The following is a 19,059-nucleotide window of genomic DNA, read 5'->3' as shown; positions in this document are numbered from 1 at the left end:
ACTGTATGGAATCCAGATTTGCCCCTATTCGCAAACCCGTGATCCCCCTCCAATCCAGTAGATGGACCAACCGCTGTCTGAACGCCATCTCTATACCGTAACTTCCAAAACGCAATTAAAATCATAAAGACGAATTCTATCAGGTCTAGGATTCTCTGTTCGGAAGATGCTCCAAATCAATCTTGTTCTCCCTCTCCGTCGTCCTCGTCAATTTCCGAGAGACGCAACACCAAGCACATCCGTGAATGGCGTTGAAGACGTACAGCACCATGATAACACCCGCAATCCAAGCCCCAGCCGCAAGCCTTGTTTTTACATCTCCGGTGACCTTGGCCCCATCTTCGCCGCCAATGACTATCGCGGAGGAGACGCCGCAGAGCGCGGCCCAGAGGACGGCGAGAATGAAGTCCCATACACACCACACGGCGTGTGTGACCGTCGCGAGACAGTGGTAGGCACACGTCAACACCGAAAGGACCGCAGGAACGAGGGCGAAGATCCAGTTTGTTCGGCTGACGGCCATCGAGTGGTCCCAGGAGGCAAGGGAAGCGCCGTAGAGACCGATGATGACTACCGCGAGGACGAACTGAAGGATTCGAAGTGCGGCTCGGACGGCTAGTCCAAAGGGCCCTGAGAGGTCCCAGTAATTTCTGATTGTGGCCTTTGTTTTTGCCAGGTTTGGTGGCTGCTGGGTGGTGTTTGTTGTGTCCATGGTGGAGAGGTAGGAGTTGGATAAGGGGGAAGTGTGGGAGATTAGGAGTTTTGAGGATTGGTTCTCGGGATAAGGACTGAACCACCGTATATCTTTGTTATTGAAGGACTTGAGTATGAAGGGAGGGGAGAATGGAAGAGCAAAAAAAAAATTGATTCTGAATGGTAGAAGACGTGTAAGTCGTCCTTGGAAGGCCGCGATTCATGTCACCTCGGACCAATCAAATAATTTACGTATTTAATACGAAAAATCGCATTTCTGATACGAATTCGTCTCCACCGCCCCTGTTTAGCCTCCAGCGCTTAGGTTCCCACTTCTCCAGTATTCTCGTTCACGGTAACGAAAAACCCAGGATCGCCGTTCGTAATCTTCCTCAGACTAGGCGTTGTAGAGTTCGGCAGATGTCAAATGAAGTGGATCATCGACCGGCATGTTGGTGTGGCTTAGTGGTGGCTTTCTACTGGGGCTCGATAGATGCTGACGTTGTTGCCGAACGGACCCCGATCGGTTCACTGCCAGAGTCAGAGGCCAAGACGGCTATGGAACCAACATCAAGCTCGCCATATCATTATATCCTTGAAGACATGACGTCGCGGGGTGCCCAGTATGGCAAGGCTTCGTTATGTAGCTACCAAGCGAGATAGACCAAGTGGCCTACTTGGAGTCACATCCTCGATATCCCCTCGTCAGTCTCCGCCGCCGCCGCCGCCGCCGCCGCCACCGTTGCCGGCATAGCCTCGTGGAGCCTCTTTAGAGCTTGTTTCTTCAGCAAAGATTGAGTTACGGGAAAGCTCTACAGCCCAGGGTTGTTGAGCCTCACTATCAAACGAAAAAAGGGGCGTCGGAAGTAAGTACGAAAAATCGTATACGATGATGCTCGATCTTGGTATAAGATACCACCGTCTAGGAGCCATCTTGAACTACATTGAGATAGTCCACGCTCCTCCCTACCATCGACGCTTCCAGTATGGCACGCACTACTGCACTTTCGTTATTTGCCCTCCTTTCCGCCGTCGGCGGCGTTTCTGCGCAGCAATCCTGCAAACTCACTCCCTTCGACGCAGCTTGGCCGTCTGATGCGGACTGGTCTGCCTTGAACACCACTATTGGAGGCACGCTTATCGGTACCAAGCCCATCGCTTCGTCTTGCTATCCTGGCAACTCGTTTCATTCTCCCCAGTCCTGCGACGAGGTCAAGAAAGGATGGGGATACTCTGACTACCACGCCTCCCTCCCCGAGTCCATCGACTACCCCTTGTACGCAAACAACTCATGCCTGCCTCCAGGCGCGACTGGATACTCTGCGTCCAAAGGCTGCGAAATTGGCGGTTTGCCGCAGTATGTCGTCAACGCAACCACTGAAGAGCAGGTTGCTACTGCCATGAGCTGGGCCAGCAAACGCAACATTCGCATCGTGGTCAAGGGAACAGGGCACGATCTCAACGGACGGTACGAGCCAAAGTTTGCCTTGATAGTTCTCCCGCTGACAGTTTTGACAGATCCTCCGGTGCCTATGCCCTGTCGATCTGGACCCCCAACTTCAACAAGCTCGAATTCGCACCTGAATGGAGATCTCCGGGCGACAATAGTACAGAGGTTGCAATGATCGTCGGAAGTGGAAATAACTGGGGCGCTGCCACCCGCGGTGCGGCCAAGTTCGGCAAGGTTCTCGTCGGAGGCACTGTTGAATCTGTCGGCACCGGAGGGCAGATCCAAGGAGGTGGCCACGGCCCTCTTTCGAGCACGTTCGGTCTAGCGGCAGACCAGATTCTGCAAGCCCGTGTCATTACGACGGAGGGACAGATCCTTGTAGCCAATGATGCGCAAAACCAGGACCTCCTATGGGCTATCCGCGGCGGCGGAGGAGGCCAGTACGGCGTCGTCACGGAGTACGTCCTCAAGGCGCATGATAACCCTGGCAATGTTGTCTCTCTTGGTATCGAGCTGTCCACGGAGAGGAACGACACTGAAGCCAAGGAGGCGACGTGGCGCAGTCTTGCGACTCTCCTCGCTAGCGTACCTGATCTCATGGACGCGGGTTTGACGGGAACGGCCATGTTCAACAGGGAGGCTTCGGCTACCTCTGCAAACGCGACACGCAAAGTCTCTGGTTCTCTTGGGTTTTTCGCATACAACACCACAACCGAGAAAATGGTTTCGCTGCTCGAACCCGTCAGAGCCCGCATGCTCGCCGCAGGTGGAGGCAATGGCACCGTTTCTGTTCAGCTTGGCAAACCGTCCACGCAACCTGATTTCATGAGTTTGTTCGAAGGCGTCAACGCGTCGCCTAGCGCAGCTGGTCAGTATAGTCTCATGACCAGCCGCCTTTTGGGTCGCAAGCAGCTCTGCGATATCCCCGTGTCGACTTTGGCATCTTACCTCAAGAAGATCCTAGCCTCTCAGGACCCAGCAGGCGGCGGCTTTGCGGTCATTGGCCTTCAGGGCGGAATCGGTCCTCGAAGTGTCCCGGAGAAGATGCGTGGTGCGGTCAATCCAGTGTGGCGGTCAACCTACATCCACATGATGAGTTATGTAGCGACGTTGGATACGACTATTGCACCAAAGGAGGCACTTGCCAGTGCAGCCGAATGGCTAGAGGAGACGAAAGAGTCCGTGTGGCGTGAATGGGCGCCAGGCTCAGGCTCTTATATGAACGAGGCCAACGCCTTCAACAGCAACTTCAAGGAGGACTTTTACGGAGAGAACTATGCCCGTTTGCTCGAGATCAAGCGCAAGTATGATCCGACTGAGAGCCTGTTCGTCCTTTCAGGCGTTGGAAGTGATGCCTGGGAGTATGACCTCAACAGTGGCAAGCTTTGCAAGACGGCCTGAAGGTTCTGCGAGGGTGCAGCTGTTGAGCAAGCGCCCCTAATGGTATCTTGATTGACCAAGATAAAAGGGTTGGATAGAAAGATAGTGTCGCTTTAGTATTAATCAATCCCTGGTCCTCCCGCTGTGCCTTTCGTGTCGCCTCTCTTCGTCTTTTTGTCCATCATCGTCCGGTCTCCTCGAAGTTGAGTGTCTATCACGTCGATCATGATCTCCCCGATGCCTATCTTCGTGACTCCTATCTCTTCGGTGTCTTGCGTCTTCATCTCTCCTGTCTTCGCGGCGGCTACTTCGCCTCGACTCTCGCCGATGGTCATCATCGTGATCTCTTCCGTCCCGTCGGGATCTGAAATGGCGTTCGTCGACATCTTGGTGGTCTCTCTCGCTTCGACTCCTTCTTTCGCGGTCCCTGTCTCTGTTGCGGCGCTCTGAATCTCTCCTGTGTTCTCTCTTTCGTCTTTCGTGCTTCTCATTGCGTTTTTCATCATTGCGTAGTTGCTCTAGCTCTTTTTGGCGTTCCAATTCGAACTTTTGTCTTTCCTTCTTGACTTCTCGCACCTTAGCGGCGCCTCTTTTCATCATTGCAAGTGGGTCACTAGCAACAATTCGCAATGCTTCACGCTCCTTCCGCCTGGGGTCCTCGTTGCCCCAAACATCCTTGCTCGGGGGTTCCAGCTCAGCAAGATCTGCTCTTGATGCTGAGTTCGCATACCAGGGACCGACAATGCCGTCTTTGCCGGCAGCATTGGAAAAACGCATGGTGAACTGATCTTCATACTCCTTTTTCTTCTTGGCGGTCTCTTTTTCGGCCTCCTCGTTCTTGAGGTGGCGCCCCTGCTTCCGGTCCTCGCCGAACAGGTCGATGTGGCCGGTACTGTCAACAATAGGCGCAGAACTAGTGGACTTACGCAGCGTGTCGTTGGACGCTTGTACGATTTCCGAGCGCTCTTTTGCGATACGCAACTCAAAATCGGTGTCGTCTTCGCCGGCGCGCTTGCGCTTCTTCCGCTCCCTCCCGTACGGGGCGGCATCGCGATCCCGAGACCTGGGCTCCACATCTTCGGGCTCTTCTAGGGGGAGTGGCGGCGGCTTCTCGCCGCGAAGAATGGCTAGCCGACGTTCGGCATCGACTTCCTGCATGCGCTGCTCCTCGGCCTCCTCCTTGGCCTTTGCGGCGGCCTCATCACGGCGGACGCGCGCAACGTTGTCTGCGTTGTAGACATTCCAAGATTTTTTCCCCAGCAAATGGCTGACTGAGATTAGTTGATATTTTGTCAGTGATTGACAAGATGAACTTACAGAGGCATGGCTTCAGTATTCTACTGTAGTGAATGAGATGGTGGTACCTTACGACCATAGAAATGGCTGAGGGATGCTATCAAATGGATTAGTAGATGGTGATACGTACAGGTGCCATCCTGCCTTAACACTCGTCAGTATTAGTCAGAGAGTCCCGACCACACTAGGCACAAAGCAAGTGCTGTGGTGGGGTTACCTACTACAGGTACCTAAAGCAGGCACTATGATCTACTACGTATAGTGCGTTATGCAGCTGCCGCAGATGCCTGCCCCACTTCCCACACTGACTTCCGGCTTCCGTCAGCTCATCCGTCATCGCTGAAGACACCTGCGCGTTCTCTATACTCAAGGCCTATGAGGATACTTTTCACCACAAAGTTACATAGTAAGGCAGCAACAATAATCAACTTGGTATTTATAAGCATGCTGAGTTACTATTTCGATAAATAACCATAGACAGCCACTTCAAGGGGAAAACAACTTCGGGCGGTGTCGAAACCGGTCAGTTGAAACAGATTGAACACAGTTACAAACCAATGACTGGATCCACATAAGCATCCAGAACCCTTCCATGCCATTCGCCGACTTCAGGGTAAGGTAAGGCCAGCTCAACGTGCCCTTACCGAAGCAGGCTTAGCGCATCCCCCCAGGCCAGGGACCTGAGGCGAAGACGCAGCCGCGCAGCCCCTCCAACGTTGACCATCTACTTAACCTCCCCTCATCATTCCTTCCCGAACATTGCTTTACTTCTCCAAAGCATTATTCCTTCTGGCCCCGTGCCATTTGACTCTTAGACTGCCGTTGTCTTTGTTTTCTCCGTTCTTCTTTCTTTTCACAGCGTATCCGCCTCGAATACACGCCATCTGACATCACCGGCACCACCGCCATGTTCTCCGTCAGGAAAGCGTCCGACCAGCTGGTCTTTGGCAACCGGTAAGTAACCTCCCAGTGATTTTTTACTGCTTGTACGCATCTAACTCTCCGAGTACAGCGCTGGTGTCAGCTACCAGGATTTCGCTCCTCGCAAGGAGTCCTCCGACATCGACATCGTCGTCCGCGTTCGCGATCCCATCCGCAAATCAGTCGCAGAATATGTCGTGCGAGCATCCCCTTCCCCGGATATTCCTCAGGGCAGCGTCTGCCTCTCGAACCACCAAAGACAGTGGTTGAAGATCGCCCTCACAGATCGCTTCGATGCCGAACCCTACAGTCCTTACCAGCAAGGAGTGAAGCCCCTGATGGCGATGGACCTTGAACTGTCATGGGCCTCGGCCAAGATCAACCCCAATTACACGTTCGACCACCAATACATCGAGCACCTGGTCTACGACAAGTTCCAGAACTTCGTCGTTGCTCCCGGCCAGCCCTTCCTTGCAGACATCGAATCCAACAAGGTGTTCTTGACCGTCAAGACCGTCACATTGCCTGGCCAAGGGAAAGCCGATGCTCCGATCCAGACATCTGACCCTCGTGCTCGGGGTGTCATCACCTCCAGCACACTTATGAGCCTTTTCAAGGACTCGAACTCTCCAATGAAACTGCAAGTCGCTGACCATCAGCAACACGCTGAACCAATTATCGCGCCCGACTTCAAGTTCGAAGACATGGGTATCGGTGGTCTTCACGACGAGTTCAACACCATTTTCCGCAGAGCTTTCGCTTCGCGTGTCTTCCCTCCAGCCCTGGTTCAGAAGCTAGGCATTCAGCACGTCAAGGGTATTCTGCTCTACGGTCCTCCAGGAACCGGAAAGACGCTTATTGCCAGACAAATTGGCAAGATGCTTAACGCCCGTGAGCCCAAGATCATTAACGGTCCTGAAGTCCTTAATAAGTTCGGTATGTTTTTTTTTTTTTTCTATTTTGACTACCTTGGATGTAACAATAGCTAACCGTATGCACAGTCGGTCAGTCCGAAGAGAACATTAGAAAGATGTTTGCAGACGCAGAGAAGGAGTACAAAGAGAAGGGCGATCAGAGTGGCTTGCACATTATTATCTTCGACGAGTTGGACGCTGTTTGCAAGCAGAGAGGTTCCGGCGCTGGAGGTGGCACTGGTGTTGGCGACAGCGTTGTTAACCAGCTTCTTACCAAGCTCGATGGTGTTGACCAACTCAACAACATTCTCCTCATTGGTATGACGAACAGAAAGGACATGATTGATGAGGCTCTTTTGCGCCCGGGTCGTCTGGAGGTTCAGCTGGAGATCAGCTTGCCAAACGAGGACGGACGAAAGGAAATTTTCATGATTCACACTGCCAAGATGCGTGACAACAACATCATGGACCGGAACGTGAACGTCGATGCTCTGGCAGCTCAGACCAAGAACTACTCTGGTGCCGAGATTTCCGGTGTAGTCAAGGCCGCGACATCGTTTGCCTTCAACCGTCACACCGAGGTGGGCAACAGCGCCAAGATGAAGTCTGATGTTGCGTCGATGAAGATCACCATGGAGGATTTTGAGAACGCGCTGAACGAAGTCAAGCCTGCTTATGGTGTTTCCGAGGATGAGCTTTCGAACGCTCTGGGAATGGGTATCCTTCACTTCAACGAGAACATTCCCGCCATTATCCGTACAATCAAGGGTTACATCGACACGGTCAACGAGTCGGACGTCCTCACCAGGATACCTATCCTTCTCCATGGACCTCCCGAATCCGGCAAAACTGCTTTGGCTGCCCACACTGCCTCGCTGTCAGACTTCCCCTTCGTCAAGCTGGTTTCCCCTCAGCATCTGACCGCCTACCGCGACGAGTTCGGCAAGAAGGATTACCTCACCAAGGTTTTCACCGATGCGTATAAGTCTGAGAAGAGTATTGTCATTCTGGACAACTTTGAGCAGTTGATCGAGTGGAACCCTATTGGACCCCGTTTCTCCAACACCGTTCTCGATAGACTTATCTCCCTTATCCAAACTCAGCCGCCAAAGGGCCGCCGTATTCTCGTCATGGTTACGACCTCGGAACGCTTCGTTCTTGGTAACCTTGGTGTTCTCAAGCACTTCCGTCGCCAGGTGCCGGTTCCTGCCATCTCCGACATTCGCGAGCTCGCCCAAGTATTGGGACAGACTCGCTCGTTCCACCCCGAAGACATCCAGCAGATTGTTACTGCAGTACGTAATGACACAAGATCAGACAAGGTTGGTCTGGGTATCAAGACCATTCTGGAGTCGATTGAGGAATCGAAGATTGAGGCGAAGTCGGCGGGCGGCAATCTGTTGGAAGGTCTTGCTGCAAGACTCGTCACAGCAATTTCCTCTACAGCATTGGATTCGCAATAGAAAGGGGGGTTTTTGTTAGGGTAGAATAGATGGCAAAAAAGGAGGCGAAAAAGACCTTCTTTTATAGCAATGTTATTTTGATTATGATGACAGACTAGGCGTTCAAACTACTGTTCATTGACTAGGACTTGTGAGGCACATGGAGGCAATATCCAGCCAGTACGAGGCCTACCTCTACCATGGTGGAAAATACACCAACTAACCACTTTGACTATCAGTCTTGGCTTCCTAGGGGTTGCCTAAAAGGTATGACAAGGAACCCAAGTTGGCTTACACACCATAGGTGATATCGCCGTGGTTTGTAGATCCATCCTCAGATGGGTTGTGGATTCGTCGGCCAGGTACCTGCACCTATAACTCCTTGCTCCAGAACCTTTGACCTGTAACGATGTGAGGTTTATCTTGTTCGGACACGGTCTGAGAGGCAAGGGCCGCGAAAGAAGTCGCGAAGTCTTGGAAGTCATGGCTCCTGGTGAGCGCTGCTTTGGTAGTTGAGAAAATGTACGTCACGGGTGAACAAGCACAGTATATGTGGATGTGCAAACTTTTCATGAATCTTGGCCTCCTATAGCGACTGATGATGTTGGCTGCTTCGGCTGCTTCTGGCGCGCTGGCTGCGGCCGTGTCTTTGCTTGTTGGCTTGCGGGCAGTGTCCTTGGGCTTGAGTGTATTGGCGGCGGCTGTGACGTTTCCCAGATGAATGCCAACAGCGTTTCTAGCCTTTGAGGTCCCGTTGCGGCGATTGCGAGCCTGCTCACACAATAGGTCGATTGCTTCCTGGTGATCTTGTACGATTTTGACAAGGTCATGGAGAGCTATGAAGAACTTCTGGCCCTATTTGCCTTCGTCGAAGGCGATGATGAACAGGACGTGAACCGGGTCGATGTCCCACGCTTGTGCTATCTTGTTCAGCTTGCTTTTGATGTTGTTGATTATTGTGAAGACTAGAGTTGGCAGCGTCTGAATAAAGATGCGGACCAGATTAACATGCAGCAGCCGGCGGACGTCGCTTGGGTCTCGACACAAGGAGAAGATTCAGATGACTTGGCAATGTCTTTTTCGAGCGCCTTCAATCGATCGCAGAACTGATCACAACTGCGTTTGGACCTGTGAAGCAAATGTCGAGTCGCGAGGAGAGATCTAGCTCTATGTCCTTGTCGTCGTCATCGTCGTTGGAGTCATTAGAGGCGGTGGAATCGGTGTTATCGATGCCGCCTGGCAAATAGGTCTTTGCTCCCGAGGCTTGACAAGAATGTAGCAATATGGTTTACATGAACATAACTCTGTCTTCCAAACTGAAGCTCTAGTTCCCGCTGTGTGAATGTTGGGAACCTGCGTCAAATTAACATTATATTTAGTAGACAATATTATGACACTTATGATTAAAAAAGCAATTGGGTCTGGAGAACGTGTCTGGTGATGAATCACACACGCTCCCAGTTACAAGGTGAAAAGACGGCGTAGCGCAATATCGAATTAACTTTGTCACTTCATTCAGTCTTGCGATGATGATTTCTCATACATAAACAGTGGGATATACATGGGTCGAAATATTTCTGAAGTAGTATCCTCTTTTCAAGTAGCCCATGTTAAAGGAGATGTAGGTTTTATACCTAATTATTGTTCTTATTCTCATGTTTTTCTTTTTCCGGTAGTATACCGAAATGTGTAGTATCAAACCCAAGAACTTCTTCGTCATTACCTCATTCCTTGTGCTGAAGAGTTAACATCTATTCTGGACGAATGACAATTCAGAATATTAATAGTGCCTGACACACGTTGAAGTGGTCCAGCTGAAACACGTTTTCCAGCCAAGGAGAGTAAATGCAGCAAAGACCAACGCCTGTTGACAACCGAGTCCGACTTGAACCTGTAATTAGCCCTTCGGCCTGCGAGGAGTGAATTGACACCATATTGACTATAAATTACGCTCTCGAATACGTTACCTTGGGTTCTTTGTACAACCCATGTCTCTTGCGAAAAAACAACATTAAGAACATTTGACTTGGTGATCAAGTGCGTCACACCCTGACATCTAATAACCATAATTGAACATTATTAAACCAGCACGAGAAACCAAGTTAGAGATTCAGTTCACTTTTCACCGGAAACTTGTTTCCTCGAGGGAATTACCACGCTGCCTTGCATTAAACAGTGTCACACACCGGCTAACTAAATCTACGACGGTAGCAGTATCTACAGATACAAAGGCAATATCCCATTGGCACCAAATCACTGACTATCATCGCAAGGCGTCACTTTCAAAGTATACCGTCGTCACCTTCATAAACCTAAACGTGATTGGATAGATAATTGAGGCTCCATCTCGCATCCGAACGCCTCGGCAAGTGAAAAGATTCATTCCCAAAGAAAACGGTCAAGATCGGCGGCGCCCCATCTTTCGTATTAACCAAAAAAAGGCTTTTCACGCCTCAATTGGCAGGTCCCCATCACCAGTGCGTCCAGACCCGCAACAATCAGTACGGAGTAGCGTGACATCTGATAACAAGACACACACAGAAGCGGTGAGCTTGGGGAGAAGCGTACGTGGTAAAGACAGAGTAAGAGAGAGGGGGGACAGAAGGAAAAAGATGTGCGAGGCGCGGCTAATCCGCCTCACAACTAGAAACGCAACCTTGATCGAACGTTGGATTCCACTGGAACGCAGAAGCGCGCCCCGCTGTTTTGGTCGCTTTGACATGGCAAAATGGCAGACAACACATGTAATATGTGGGTGACTGGCGACCCAGGTGGAGCGGTTCTGGTGAGCATACCTGCAATTATCTGGGTTGCATATGTGATGCCGGCAATGAGCAGGCCGTTGAGACAAGGCGGGTCAAAGCGCGGGTATACGGCGTATAGGGAGGATGATGATAATGATGCTGCCGCCGTTATCGCTTGAACGATTGGCCGGTTCTCGTATGTGATAGAGAGATTGCTCAAATGCCAACGCCGGCCGGGTCTCGAGTAAACCTCGCCCTCCCATGGTCTTAGTAAAGCGACCTGCCGCCTGATATAGGTGTCAACCCACACGAATCCCGTCACTTGATTTAGCTCTTGACAGCGGCCGGGGGGGCTCGTACTAGGCACAAAAGCAAGCCCTCTGTAAATACCTACCCTCAATCAATCCCACGGCGGCAGATTGACGCCTATCCATGCATCTTTTCTCGGCTCGCGTGGTCGCCAAGGCCTCCGTTGTGTTCGGCTGCCGTCTCTGCGGTACTTATGCAAGTTGCCATCCACTGCAACCGGGGGCCCAGCGCAAAAACAAGACCTGCCCGCACCACGCCTATATGTCCTTGCTTAAAGCTGCTGTTACTGTCGCCATGCTGGTGGACCGCCAGGCCATGTTCCGCTTCATATAAGATCTGGAGAATCAAGATAAGGGAAAGACGGTGTGATGAGAATCAGCACATCGCTTCCCACGTGTGTGAATACCCCGCGGCTGGCTGACTGACGCCTCTTGGTTATCTCCACTCTCTCTTATCACAAAAGGCGGGTGATGCGTCTACTGCAACCAGTCAGCAGGACATTTACTAGAATACCATCCTGGTGTGGCGAGTGGACGGTAAGTCAAGTTGCCGAAAGAGTGGCACCGCCGCGCTTGTTGTTACCTGACGTGCGACGGCGGACGGAATAACCCGTTTGCGAACTGATCCACGCTTGACAAGTTTTTTTCATTTGTTTTTCTCTCTCTCTCTCTTTGTTTTGTTTACGACGGGGAGGCGGCGCGCTGACCATCTCTGTACACGTGTGCCCAAAAGGCGTACCGGTGCTGGGATCATTTGGTGGAGGGATTTGTGAAGAGAAGGTTTCTGGCATTGCTGCCCCTTGCTGACAGGCCTCGTAGACGAGACGAGTGACCACCATTCACAGGCGAGCGAGCCCCAGGGTATATCCAGGTAACCGGGATGGGCGGAGTCTCGAGGTTGCTGAAGTCCAGATGACAGGACGACATTTGACGGCTCAGCTGGCCAATGCTTTTTTTTTCTCTCTTTTGATTTCCGGACGCTTGACGAACAAGCATTAGTGGGCACTGAGCAATCTGCGGCCTCAGAAAGCGTGCTGCGCCGCTGGCCGCTTCCTCGATGAACCCAACACCGATGATGTTGGTATCTCCCAGCGCCAGATGCTCGCCGGAGGATCATAATATGGGGTGACACTCGTTTGCGACCTGCAGATCGAAAGCATGCTGATGGTAAATTCCTCAGGACTGAGGGGTAATATGTGACAGTTTTATGACATGGGAGCTTTTCGCTACCGCATAGTACGATGATGATGCCAAAACGGTAGAGAAGCGAGGAGCAGGATGGTGCCAGGCGCCCGGAAAAGAGACATTGGTCAATGCCGAGGCCGTTCGGGCTGGGGGTGAGTCTTTCACCCCCTGGAGGGACGACATGCGATTTGTTTGCTCCAGACGACCATCCCTCCCCTGTTCATCTGTTCTTACCTCTGCGGAAATGATCAATTACTCTGTAAGTTCACAGAAAGTGCTGTTGGATGCACAGCTGGTTGTGACGGATTCCCTGGCCTGGCAACGAAGTCCGCGGTGTTGGAGGCCGCGGAAGCCCGGATCTCCAGGGCCGTGATGAGGCTGCAAACTGAGATGTGACAGTCAGGGGATGACCAGGGCGATGGAGATTAGGGACGCTATCCGCTATCCTGGTAGAGGGGAGTGAGTCGTAGGTTAGAGGTGGTGAAGGATCCAGGTCGCTGTTGGTCCAGTTCAGACGGAAATCCAAAGCGACAATCCGTGTGTTGAAAGGATTGAATGCGGGTGCGAATGTGATGGCATACTGTACGTATGCAAGGCAGCGCCAATGTTCGAAGGATACGTTAAGGATCGCACCTGAAGAAAAAATGGCCAGCTGAGGCTTGTCGCAGCTCTTCTCCATCTGTTCATGGTGCTTGACTCGCGATAACCTCAGCTGGAAGGCATCCGGACCACTGATTTGGTTGCCACACCACAGGATCCATACTTACATGGAGAGGTCCCAACGCCTCGGGCCCCTCATCTTGCTGCAAAATAGGTACATGGTCCCTGACTGACACAGACACAATTCCAAAAAAACGAGATCTGGGTACACTGGATCTCTGGTTTCAAGCATCAATCTCCAAGCTAAGGGGTCGTTGGGCATCGAGATCGGCAAAGCGCAAAGCCTTCCGGCCGGCGCGAGTCACTAGCACGGTCAATCCGGGCTTCTGCGTGTAAACATCTTCCAGATGGTCATGCGACACCGACTCGGTTTGTTGGTTCTTTTGCAGGGAGACTGTTTGCTTGTTGGCCCAGTGTTCGTATCCTGCAGCAGCAGCAGCTTGCTTTTCCCCCGTTTCTTCAACATTCTAAGTACCTGTGGCAGATTTGACGACAAGGATGACATAATGTCCGACTATCTGGACGAACAACTTGGCCTGCACCCCGACTCATTAACCGGTATTCTCCCGGGGGGTTTGAATCGCGGGTCTTGTTGCCCTGAGAATTGGCAGTGAAAAGGGAACCAAATGCAAAGCGAATCGGAGTTCCTATTTTGCAGTGCAGTTGCTAGAGCACCGCAGTACGGACGGGTCTTGGCTCCGTGCGCGGTGGAAATAGTGCCGTTCGTTCTTAAATAGTACTTCTAGACCAAGTTACGGACCGCCGGCTAGCGTAAGCTGCTAAAAATAAGAGCAAGCGAGCGTATTCAATCCCGAGAAGTTACTTTAAGGCGCCATTTGTTGTTGGACATGAAAGACAGCCTCGATTCGCATGATCGCTGTTTTGTTGGTCAGCTGGCCTCTGTCCCGGATGTGGGTTTCAGCAATAGCAATAGCAGAGCCGCTGGACCTGTAAACCAATACAAAAGCCACAGAGTATACAAAGCTACCTTGACTGTGAAATGATCGCCAGGGGAAGAAAATTCTAATGGTAATTTGGACCTTTGATTCTGGCTTAGCTGGCATGGCTGACTGACAATGACTAGTACGGCCTTGCCCTCATGGGTTAGAAGCTAAAGAGTCTAAGAGTGCCATACCGCCACCCCTTAGGAATAGGAGCGTCGAATATTCCGTAAGTGTCCTAAAATAAGAATTTTTGGAGCCGACAAGGTCGATGCCTCGGTAGCGAAGCCGACAGCAAGAGGAGGTGGATCTACCAGTAGCCCTTGATGAGACTATGAGATTTGATGAGCGAACCCTCCCTCTGCCCCTCATGAAAAGACACAACTGCGAGGCAACTGTGGTGAGTAGTACTTCATGCTATCTCGTGTCAGATGTGCTGTGATAACGTTTGTCCGGTGATGGTCAGCATCACAAGCCATCACATTTGGGTTATGCAAATATTGGTCCTCTGTCTTTGCCTACTTTTTCGGGAGGCAGAGTATACAATGGAGTACCCGTAGAGTGTTTATTTATTCGGCGTTGGCTGGCGGGTGTTTGTGGGGAGCAAAGAAATTTGGTGCCTGTTCCCTTTTTCATTCCTCCCACCTTACGCCCTATTCTCTGGTCGGCCCAGAGAACGCAGTCTTCGTAGCCAGAGCCCACAAGGCCGCAGGGTTGATGCTCCGCCCCCGTTGCCGCACTTGGGACGACCAGAGACCGGGGAAGCTTGAAGATGACGAAGAAGAAGAGAAACTGCCTGAGAAACAGGGGCCACACACCCAGACAGGGCGACCTGAAAGAAGATGAGACTCTCGCGTGGCTGTTGGTGTTGGTAGTGGCTATTGTCGTTGACCCTTGCAACAATTTCCGATCCTGGTCTCTGGTCATTTAAAAAGCCTGATATTAAATGAATCCCAGCAAGCGGGGCGGGCACTGATTCCAAGAACCAACGGCAGTGCATACACTGAACCACTAGACGCGTATTGCTCCCTATTACTACGTGTTGCAGCAGTTGATACGCCGCTACACAGCGACTGACTGAAGATTACCATGAATCAATCTTCAGACCGTGTCCGGAGCGCGTCACTGCCGCTAATCCTCGCCAACCACGACCCTGGTTCATCCCTGTTGGCATGAGGGATATGCTGGTGCCGTCAGCCATCGTGGTATGCAGAAAATTCCAGCGTTGAGGTGCTGCATCACGGCCTTATTGCAATGATGAGTTGAGGTTGGATTTGGACGTGGCCGAAGCTAAGGGTGTCTTGGTGTGCGGATGCTGCTCTGCAATGCGTCAAGTTGTCACCTGGACTGCACTCACCATTGATTGAAATTCAGGGAAAAGGGCTGTTAGTCGACCCCGTTGCTGCACGTCTGCGGGGCATTTCCATCCCTTCTTTCGGCCTTTCTCTGCGCCACGAGGGCTGGAGGGCAAGTGTGACAGCCCAGGGTACCTGAGGGGTAGCTTGGCTTTTTTTTCTCCCCTTCTTCTTTTGTGACTTTGCTTCAACACTAAGCACAGCAAACGTCAAGGTGCGGGGGGATGCTGAAGTCAGCCTTGTATGGAGGAGAGACGAGTTTGTCAAGATCTTCGCTCCATCATATCTAGCGTACCTATGATTCCTCTTATTCGTCCTCAACCAGGATGAAGTTCGATGCGGGTGATCATAAGCCATTCTCCTGTGGCAGCCCGGGATAGGAACGGGAAGGAATTCGCTGATCTCCAGGTTATATTACCTCATTAATAGGTGGCCACATGGTGCGCACACGAGCTTACTTTCTACATCACGGCTCTAACTCCAGAGTTTCTCTCTGTTTACTTTTACGGATAGAAGGATGGAAAGTCTGTTGGTAGGCATGCGTAGACATTGATTGGCACGACCTCATTGTCCAGGCCTGCCTGTCTGTTTCCGTCAAGGTGTTCTATGGGTATCAGGACAGGGCGCTCTTGGTATGAACATTATATCCGCGATGCGATGGAGGAAGAAAGCATCCCCTGACACTGGCTCGTTTTTCACTACCATCAACCCTCTTCAATCTGCTTCTGGGTACACAACCCTAATTAATGATCCTCGAAAGGAAGGTGTTCCGATAGTGTTCTCCCAGGTTTCTACGAAACCGTCTCAGGTACCCGTGTTCGTACCGACTCTTTTTGGTGATGGCCTGTCATTTGCAGCCGGCAACACGGACAGGTTTTGCGGACAGGGACATGTTGCGATGGTGATTGGCCGATGGACGGCGTGAGGACAGACTGAAGGGTACACACTACGTACGTACGACAGAGAAAGATGCAGAGAAACGGTGGGTGACCTGCTACTACCGCGTGCAACGAGTCTTGGGCGCATCGTGATTGGGGGCGGACCAGTTCTCTGCCGCCCCTCGACAGGGCTTAAGCAACCAACGGAAGTAAGACATTGGGGGATATCTGCGCCTCTGTTTTGCGGTATCTGTACTCTGTACGAAATCAAGATGGATGGATCTCTAGGCATGGTCAAGCATCACTATCAATTGGTGTCGGTAGTGTCTTGGCCTCGAAGCGGCTCCCAGCGAGGGTCGTAGCACACGGGCATAAATTTGGCGGTGAATAGCCATTTCGTGTTGTGGATTAATTGGGCCTCGGACGTCGAATGGACCATTACGGTCGAGCGATAAGGTCCTTGATGTTTGAGTGGTGTGCGTTTCAGTCTCTTTCAAGGGCAGAATTGATATTCAATACCTCTTTGGAGCCCCATGATTGATCTTGTGGGAAACACGGAGAAAAAGCACCTCGGTTCGCTTGAGACATGACCGGGAGAGCAAGGGCGTTGAGGGGGATGACGAGCCCGGGCCAGAACAAAGGTAGAAAAACGAAGAGAGCAGTGGAAGCATCCCAGGTTCGATCGGCTAGGTACTGGATCTGGAGGATTGCCCTGTCTAGTGCTGGGGTTGTGACATCCTTCTCGGCTCGCTTGGATGTCGGTCGTGGCCTCGCTTCGTATCACCAGAAGGCTGGATGCAGAAAATGACATCAACTGGGGGTTCCGACCCTGTGACGGCCATGGCAAAAGGGTGATGACAATGACGGAGAGGGTGATGCGATTGAGGGTACTCGTCTCCGCAATGCTGTGCCGTCCTGCGCAGTGGTGTAATTGAAAAGGGTATCAGGTATCCCAAGGCAAGGCAGGGGAAATGCTCCCTGCGTGAGGCGATGGCCATCACCCGTCAGTCATTGTCGTTTCTTATTTTTTCTTTTTCCAATGTGAGTGGGTGCACCCTGTCACCGAGCAGTGCATCCAAAGCAAAGTGAAGTAAGTAAAGTGATGTGTATAATTTGCGTCATCCAGAGTGTTGGTAGTTGTACATTTCTTTTCCCCCGAAGGAGGGGCTGCCTTTGATCGGATAAGCCAAGGTATTCTTTGTTTGTCTTTCCTCGGATCCGATTTCAGATTCATCCCCGTAGAAGAAGAGAAGAGACGAAACGAGGAAGTCATATGATGAGCAGGTACGGGACGGGCAATCAGTCAGCCACAGCCATGGTGCGTACTACGAGAAGAAGCTGGAACAGCAGGAGAGCAGATGGTGAAAGGAAGGTACATCATCAGTGTAAATCGCGTACCTGCCGCCCCCTGCAAAACCCAAGACTAGACGTTACGGGGCCCTAACCGTGCGCGCGGTACGTCGGCCAGCAAAACTCTCAACACCAATGCGGCTAGCCCCTGCCCGTTGTCCTCGTTGCTGCTGCCCCTGCTCGGCCCATCCATGGGCCAGCTTCCAATGGCCCGACCAGCCACAACTCTGAAAGATTAGCTGGTGGGGTCCTAAAGGCTTGCACGGCAGAGTACGTACTGCCTCACGAGTACAATTTAGCAGCTGCTAGGGGTAGGAGCTAGCGCACTGGGCAACCAAGCAACCAAGCAACCAAGCAACCACGCGCCGGTGTTCCTGCTCTCACTCCTGCTTTCTGCCCATCTGTACCTGCACCTGCACCTGCACCTGCTTTTACTGTGTTTTATTTGTACATAACCACAAAACACCCTACCACACCTACCTTACTAAGTATGTGGTATGTGCTTAAGTGTGCATGCATACGCTCATCCGCACCGGCATTACCTAGCCATACAGCAAAGGAATGGGGACTGAACATTTATAAAAAAAAAAAAAGGACGATAAGGATGGGAGGATCCACCATTAGGCCCCCTCTCCCCCGTTCCATCCAGGTCGTTTACTGCCCCTGCTCCCCTGTTTGGTGCTCCTGGCTCTTGCTTCTCTCTCTGGCTCTGTCTCTCTCTCTATCCCTTCGATATTCTGGTCTTCCCCATTGCTTCTTGGTCTGTGTGCGTATCCATCTGTATCCATATGTACTTATAAAAATAAGGCGTATTGTTAGTAATATGACGAAGACCCTGTTCTCGACGGAGGTAATGAAGAGATATTTTCCATTCCGCCCAACCAACCCCCCCGAAGCCCAAAACTCAAGCCCCAAGCCCTGGCTTCTGTTCCTTCTTCCCTGTCCTTGATCTCCTGCCAGAGACACCGAACCCGCCCAAAAAAAGAGGGAACAAGGGTCAAGGAACAACAAGAAGTGTTTAGTATAGCAAGCCAGTACGTACCGCCTGCTGCACAATAAACAACCACCGTAGCGTGTACCGGGAGGTTGTGTAGTGTAGTGTAGCTCTGTTCCAACTCCCGGCCCCACGGACCACCAACTATCTCACCTGGACTGCCCATTTCCCGTTACTCACCTCATCTTTCTCTTTACCTTATTCCTGGCCCATTCCTTTCCATTCCACATTGTTGTGTACTGGTACGCAGTGCAACCTCTCGTGCCGTCCCAATTCCTCCTACTTGCGAGCCTCACATTTGTTCCCCGACCCTTATCCTCGATCACGTCCGTCGCCGTTGTACATACGATCGAGCGCATTCTCGCGTCGAAGCGCAGTTCCCGCAATCATCCTCGCCTCTCTCGATTTTAAGGTATCCTGGAATATGCCCGTTGGACGCCTGTAACTGGTGCTTGGGTCTCGGTTTCTGTACCTTCTGAATTGCCATTCACTTCTTCTGTCTGTCCTTGCCATTGCAGTATTTGCTCCTTTATGGCGTCAAAACGTAT

At 51.7% G+C, this 19,059-nt stretch overlaps 5 protein-coding genes across 5 annotated transcripts; 2 read left to right on the top strand and 3 right to left on the bottom strand.

Annotated features, from left to right (window-relative positions):
* Window positions 1-145: 145 nt before the first annotated feature.
* On the bottom strand, window positions 146-712 carry CTRU02_203091 (uncharacterized protein; the record flags this gene model as incomplete). The annotated part of the gene is made up of 1 exon (XM_036727168.1): window positions 146-712. One exon carries the CDS (start codon window positions 710-712, stop codon window positions 146-148), a length of 567 nt encoding a protein of 188 aa, XP_036580962.1.
* A 686-nt stretch (window positions 713-1,398) lies between these two features.
* On the bottom strand, window positions 1,399-1,626 carry CTRU02_203090 (uncharacterized protein; the record flags this gene model as incomplete). The annotated part of the gene is made up of 1 exon (XM_070204140.1): window positions 1,399-1,626. One exon carries the CDS (start codon window positions 1,624-1,626, stop codon window positions 1,399-1,401), a length of 228 nt encoding a protein of 75 aa, XP_070061903.1.
* A 53-nt stretch (window positions 1,627-1,679) lies between these two features.
* CTRU02_203089 (isoamyl alcohol) lies at window positions 1,680-3,544 on the top strand (the record flags this gene model as incomplete). Its single annotated transcript, XM_036727167.1, has 2 exons — window positions 1,680-2,161; window positions 2,212-3,544. 2 exons carry the CDS (start codon window positions 1,680-1,682, stop codon window positions 3,542-3,544), a joined length of 1,815 nt encoding a protein of 604 aa, XP_036580961.1.
* Window positions 3,545-3,646: 102 nt separating this feature from the next.
* CTRU02_203088 (homocitrate synthase) lies at window positions 3,647-4,848 on the bottom strand (the record flags this gene model as incomplete). Its single annotated transcript, XM_036727166.1, has 2 exons — window positions 3,647-4,790; window positions 4,841-4,848. 2 exons carry the CDS (start codon window positions 4,846-4,848, stop codon window positions 3,647-3,649), a joined length of 1,152 nt encoding a protein of 383 aa, XP_036580960.1.
* Window positions 4,849-5,726: 878 nt separating this feature from the next.
* CTRU02_203087 (vesicular-fusion protein sec18) lies at window positions 5,727-8,117 on the top strand (the record flags this gene model as incomplete). The annotated part of the gene is made up of 3 exons (XM_036727165.1): window positions 5,727-5,773; window positions 5,832-6,676; window positions 6,742-8,117. The coding sequence occupies 3 exons, from the start codon at window positions 5,727-5,729 to the stop codon at window positions 8,115-8,117; spliced, it is 2,268 nt and encodes a 755-aa protein (XP_036580959.1).
* Window positions 8,118-19,059: the final 10,942 nt, after the last annotated feature.

The sequence above is a fragment of the Colletotrichum truncatum genome (genome assembly GCF_014235925.2).
Source record: "Colletotrichum truncatum strain CMES1059 chromosome Unknown Contig_0002, whole genome shotgun sequence".
Classification (NCBI taxonomy): domain Eukaryota; kingdom Fungi; phylum Ascomycota; class Sordariomycetes; order Glomerellales; family Glomerellaceae; genus Colletotrichum; species Colletotrichum truncatum.
Note: the sequence above shows the minus strand (reverse complement) of the source record. Positions and strands in the feature narration are given on the sequence as shown.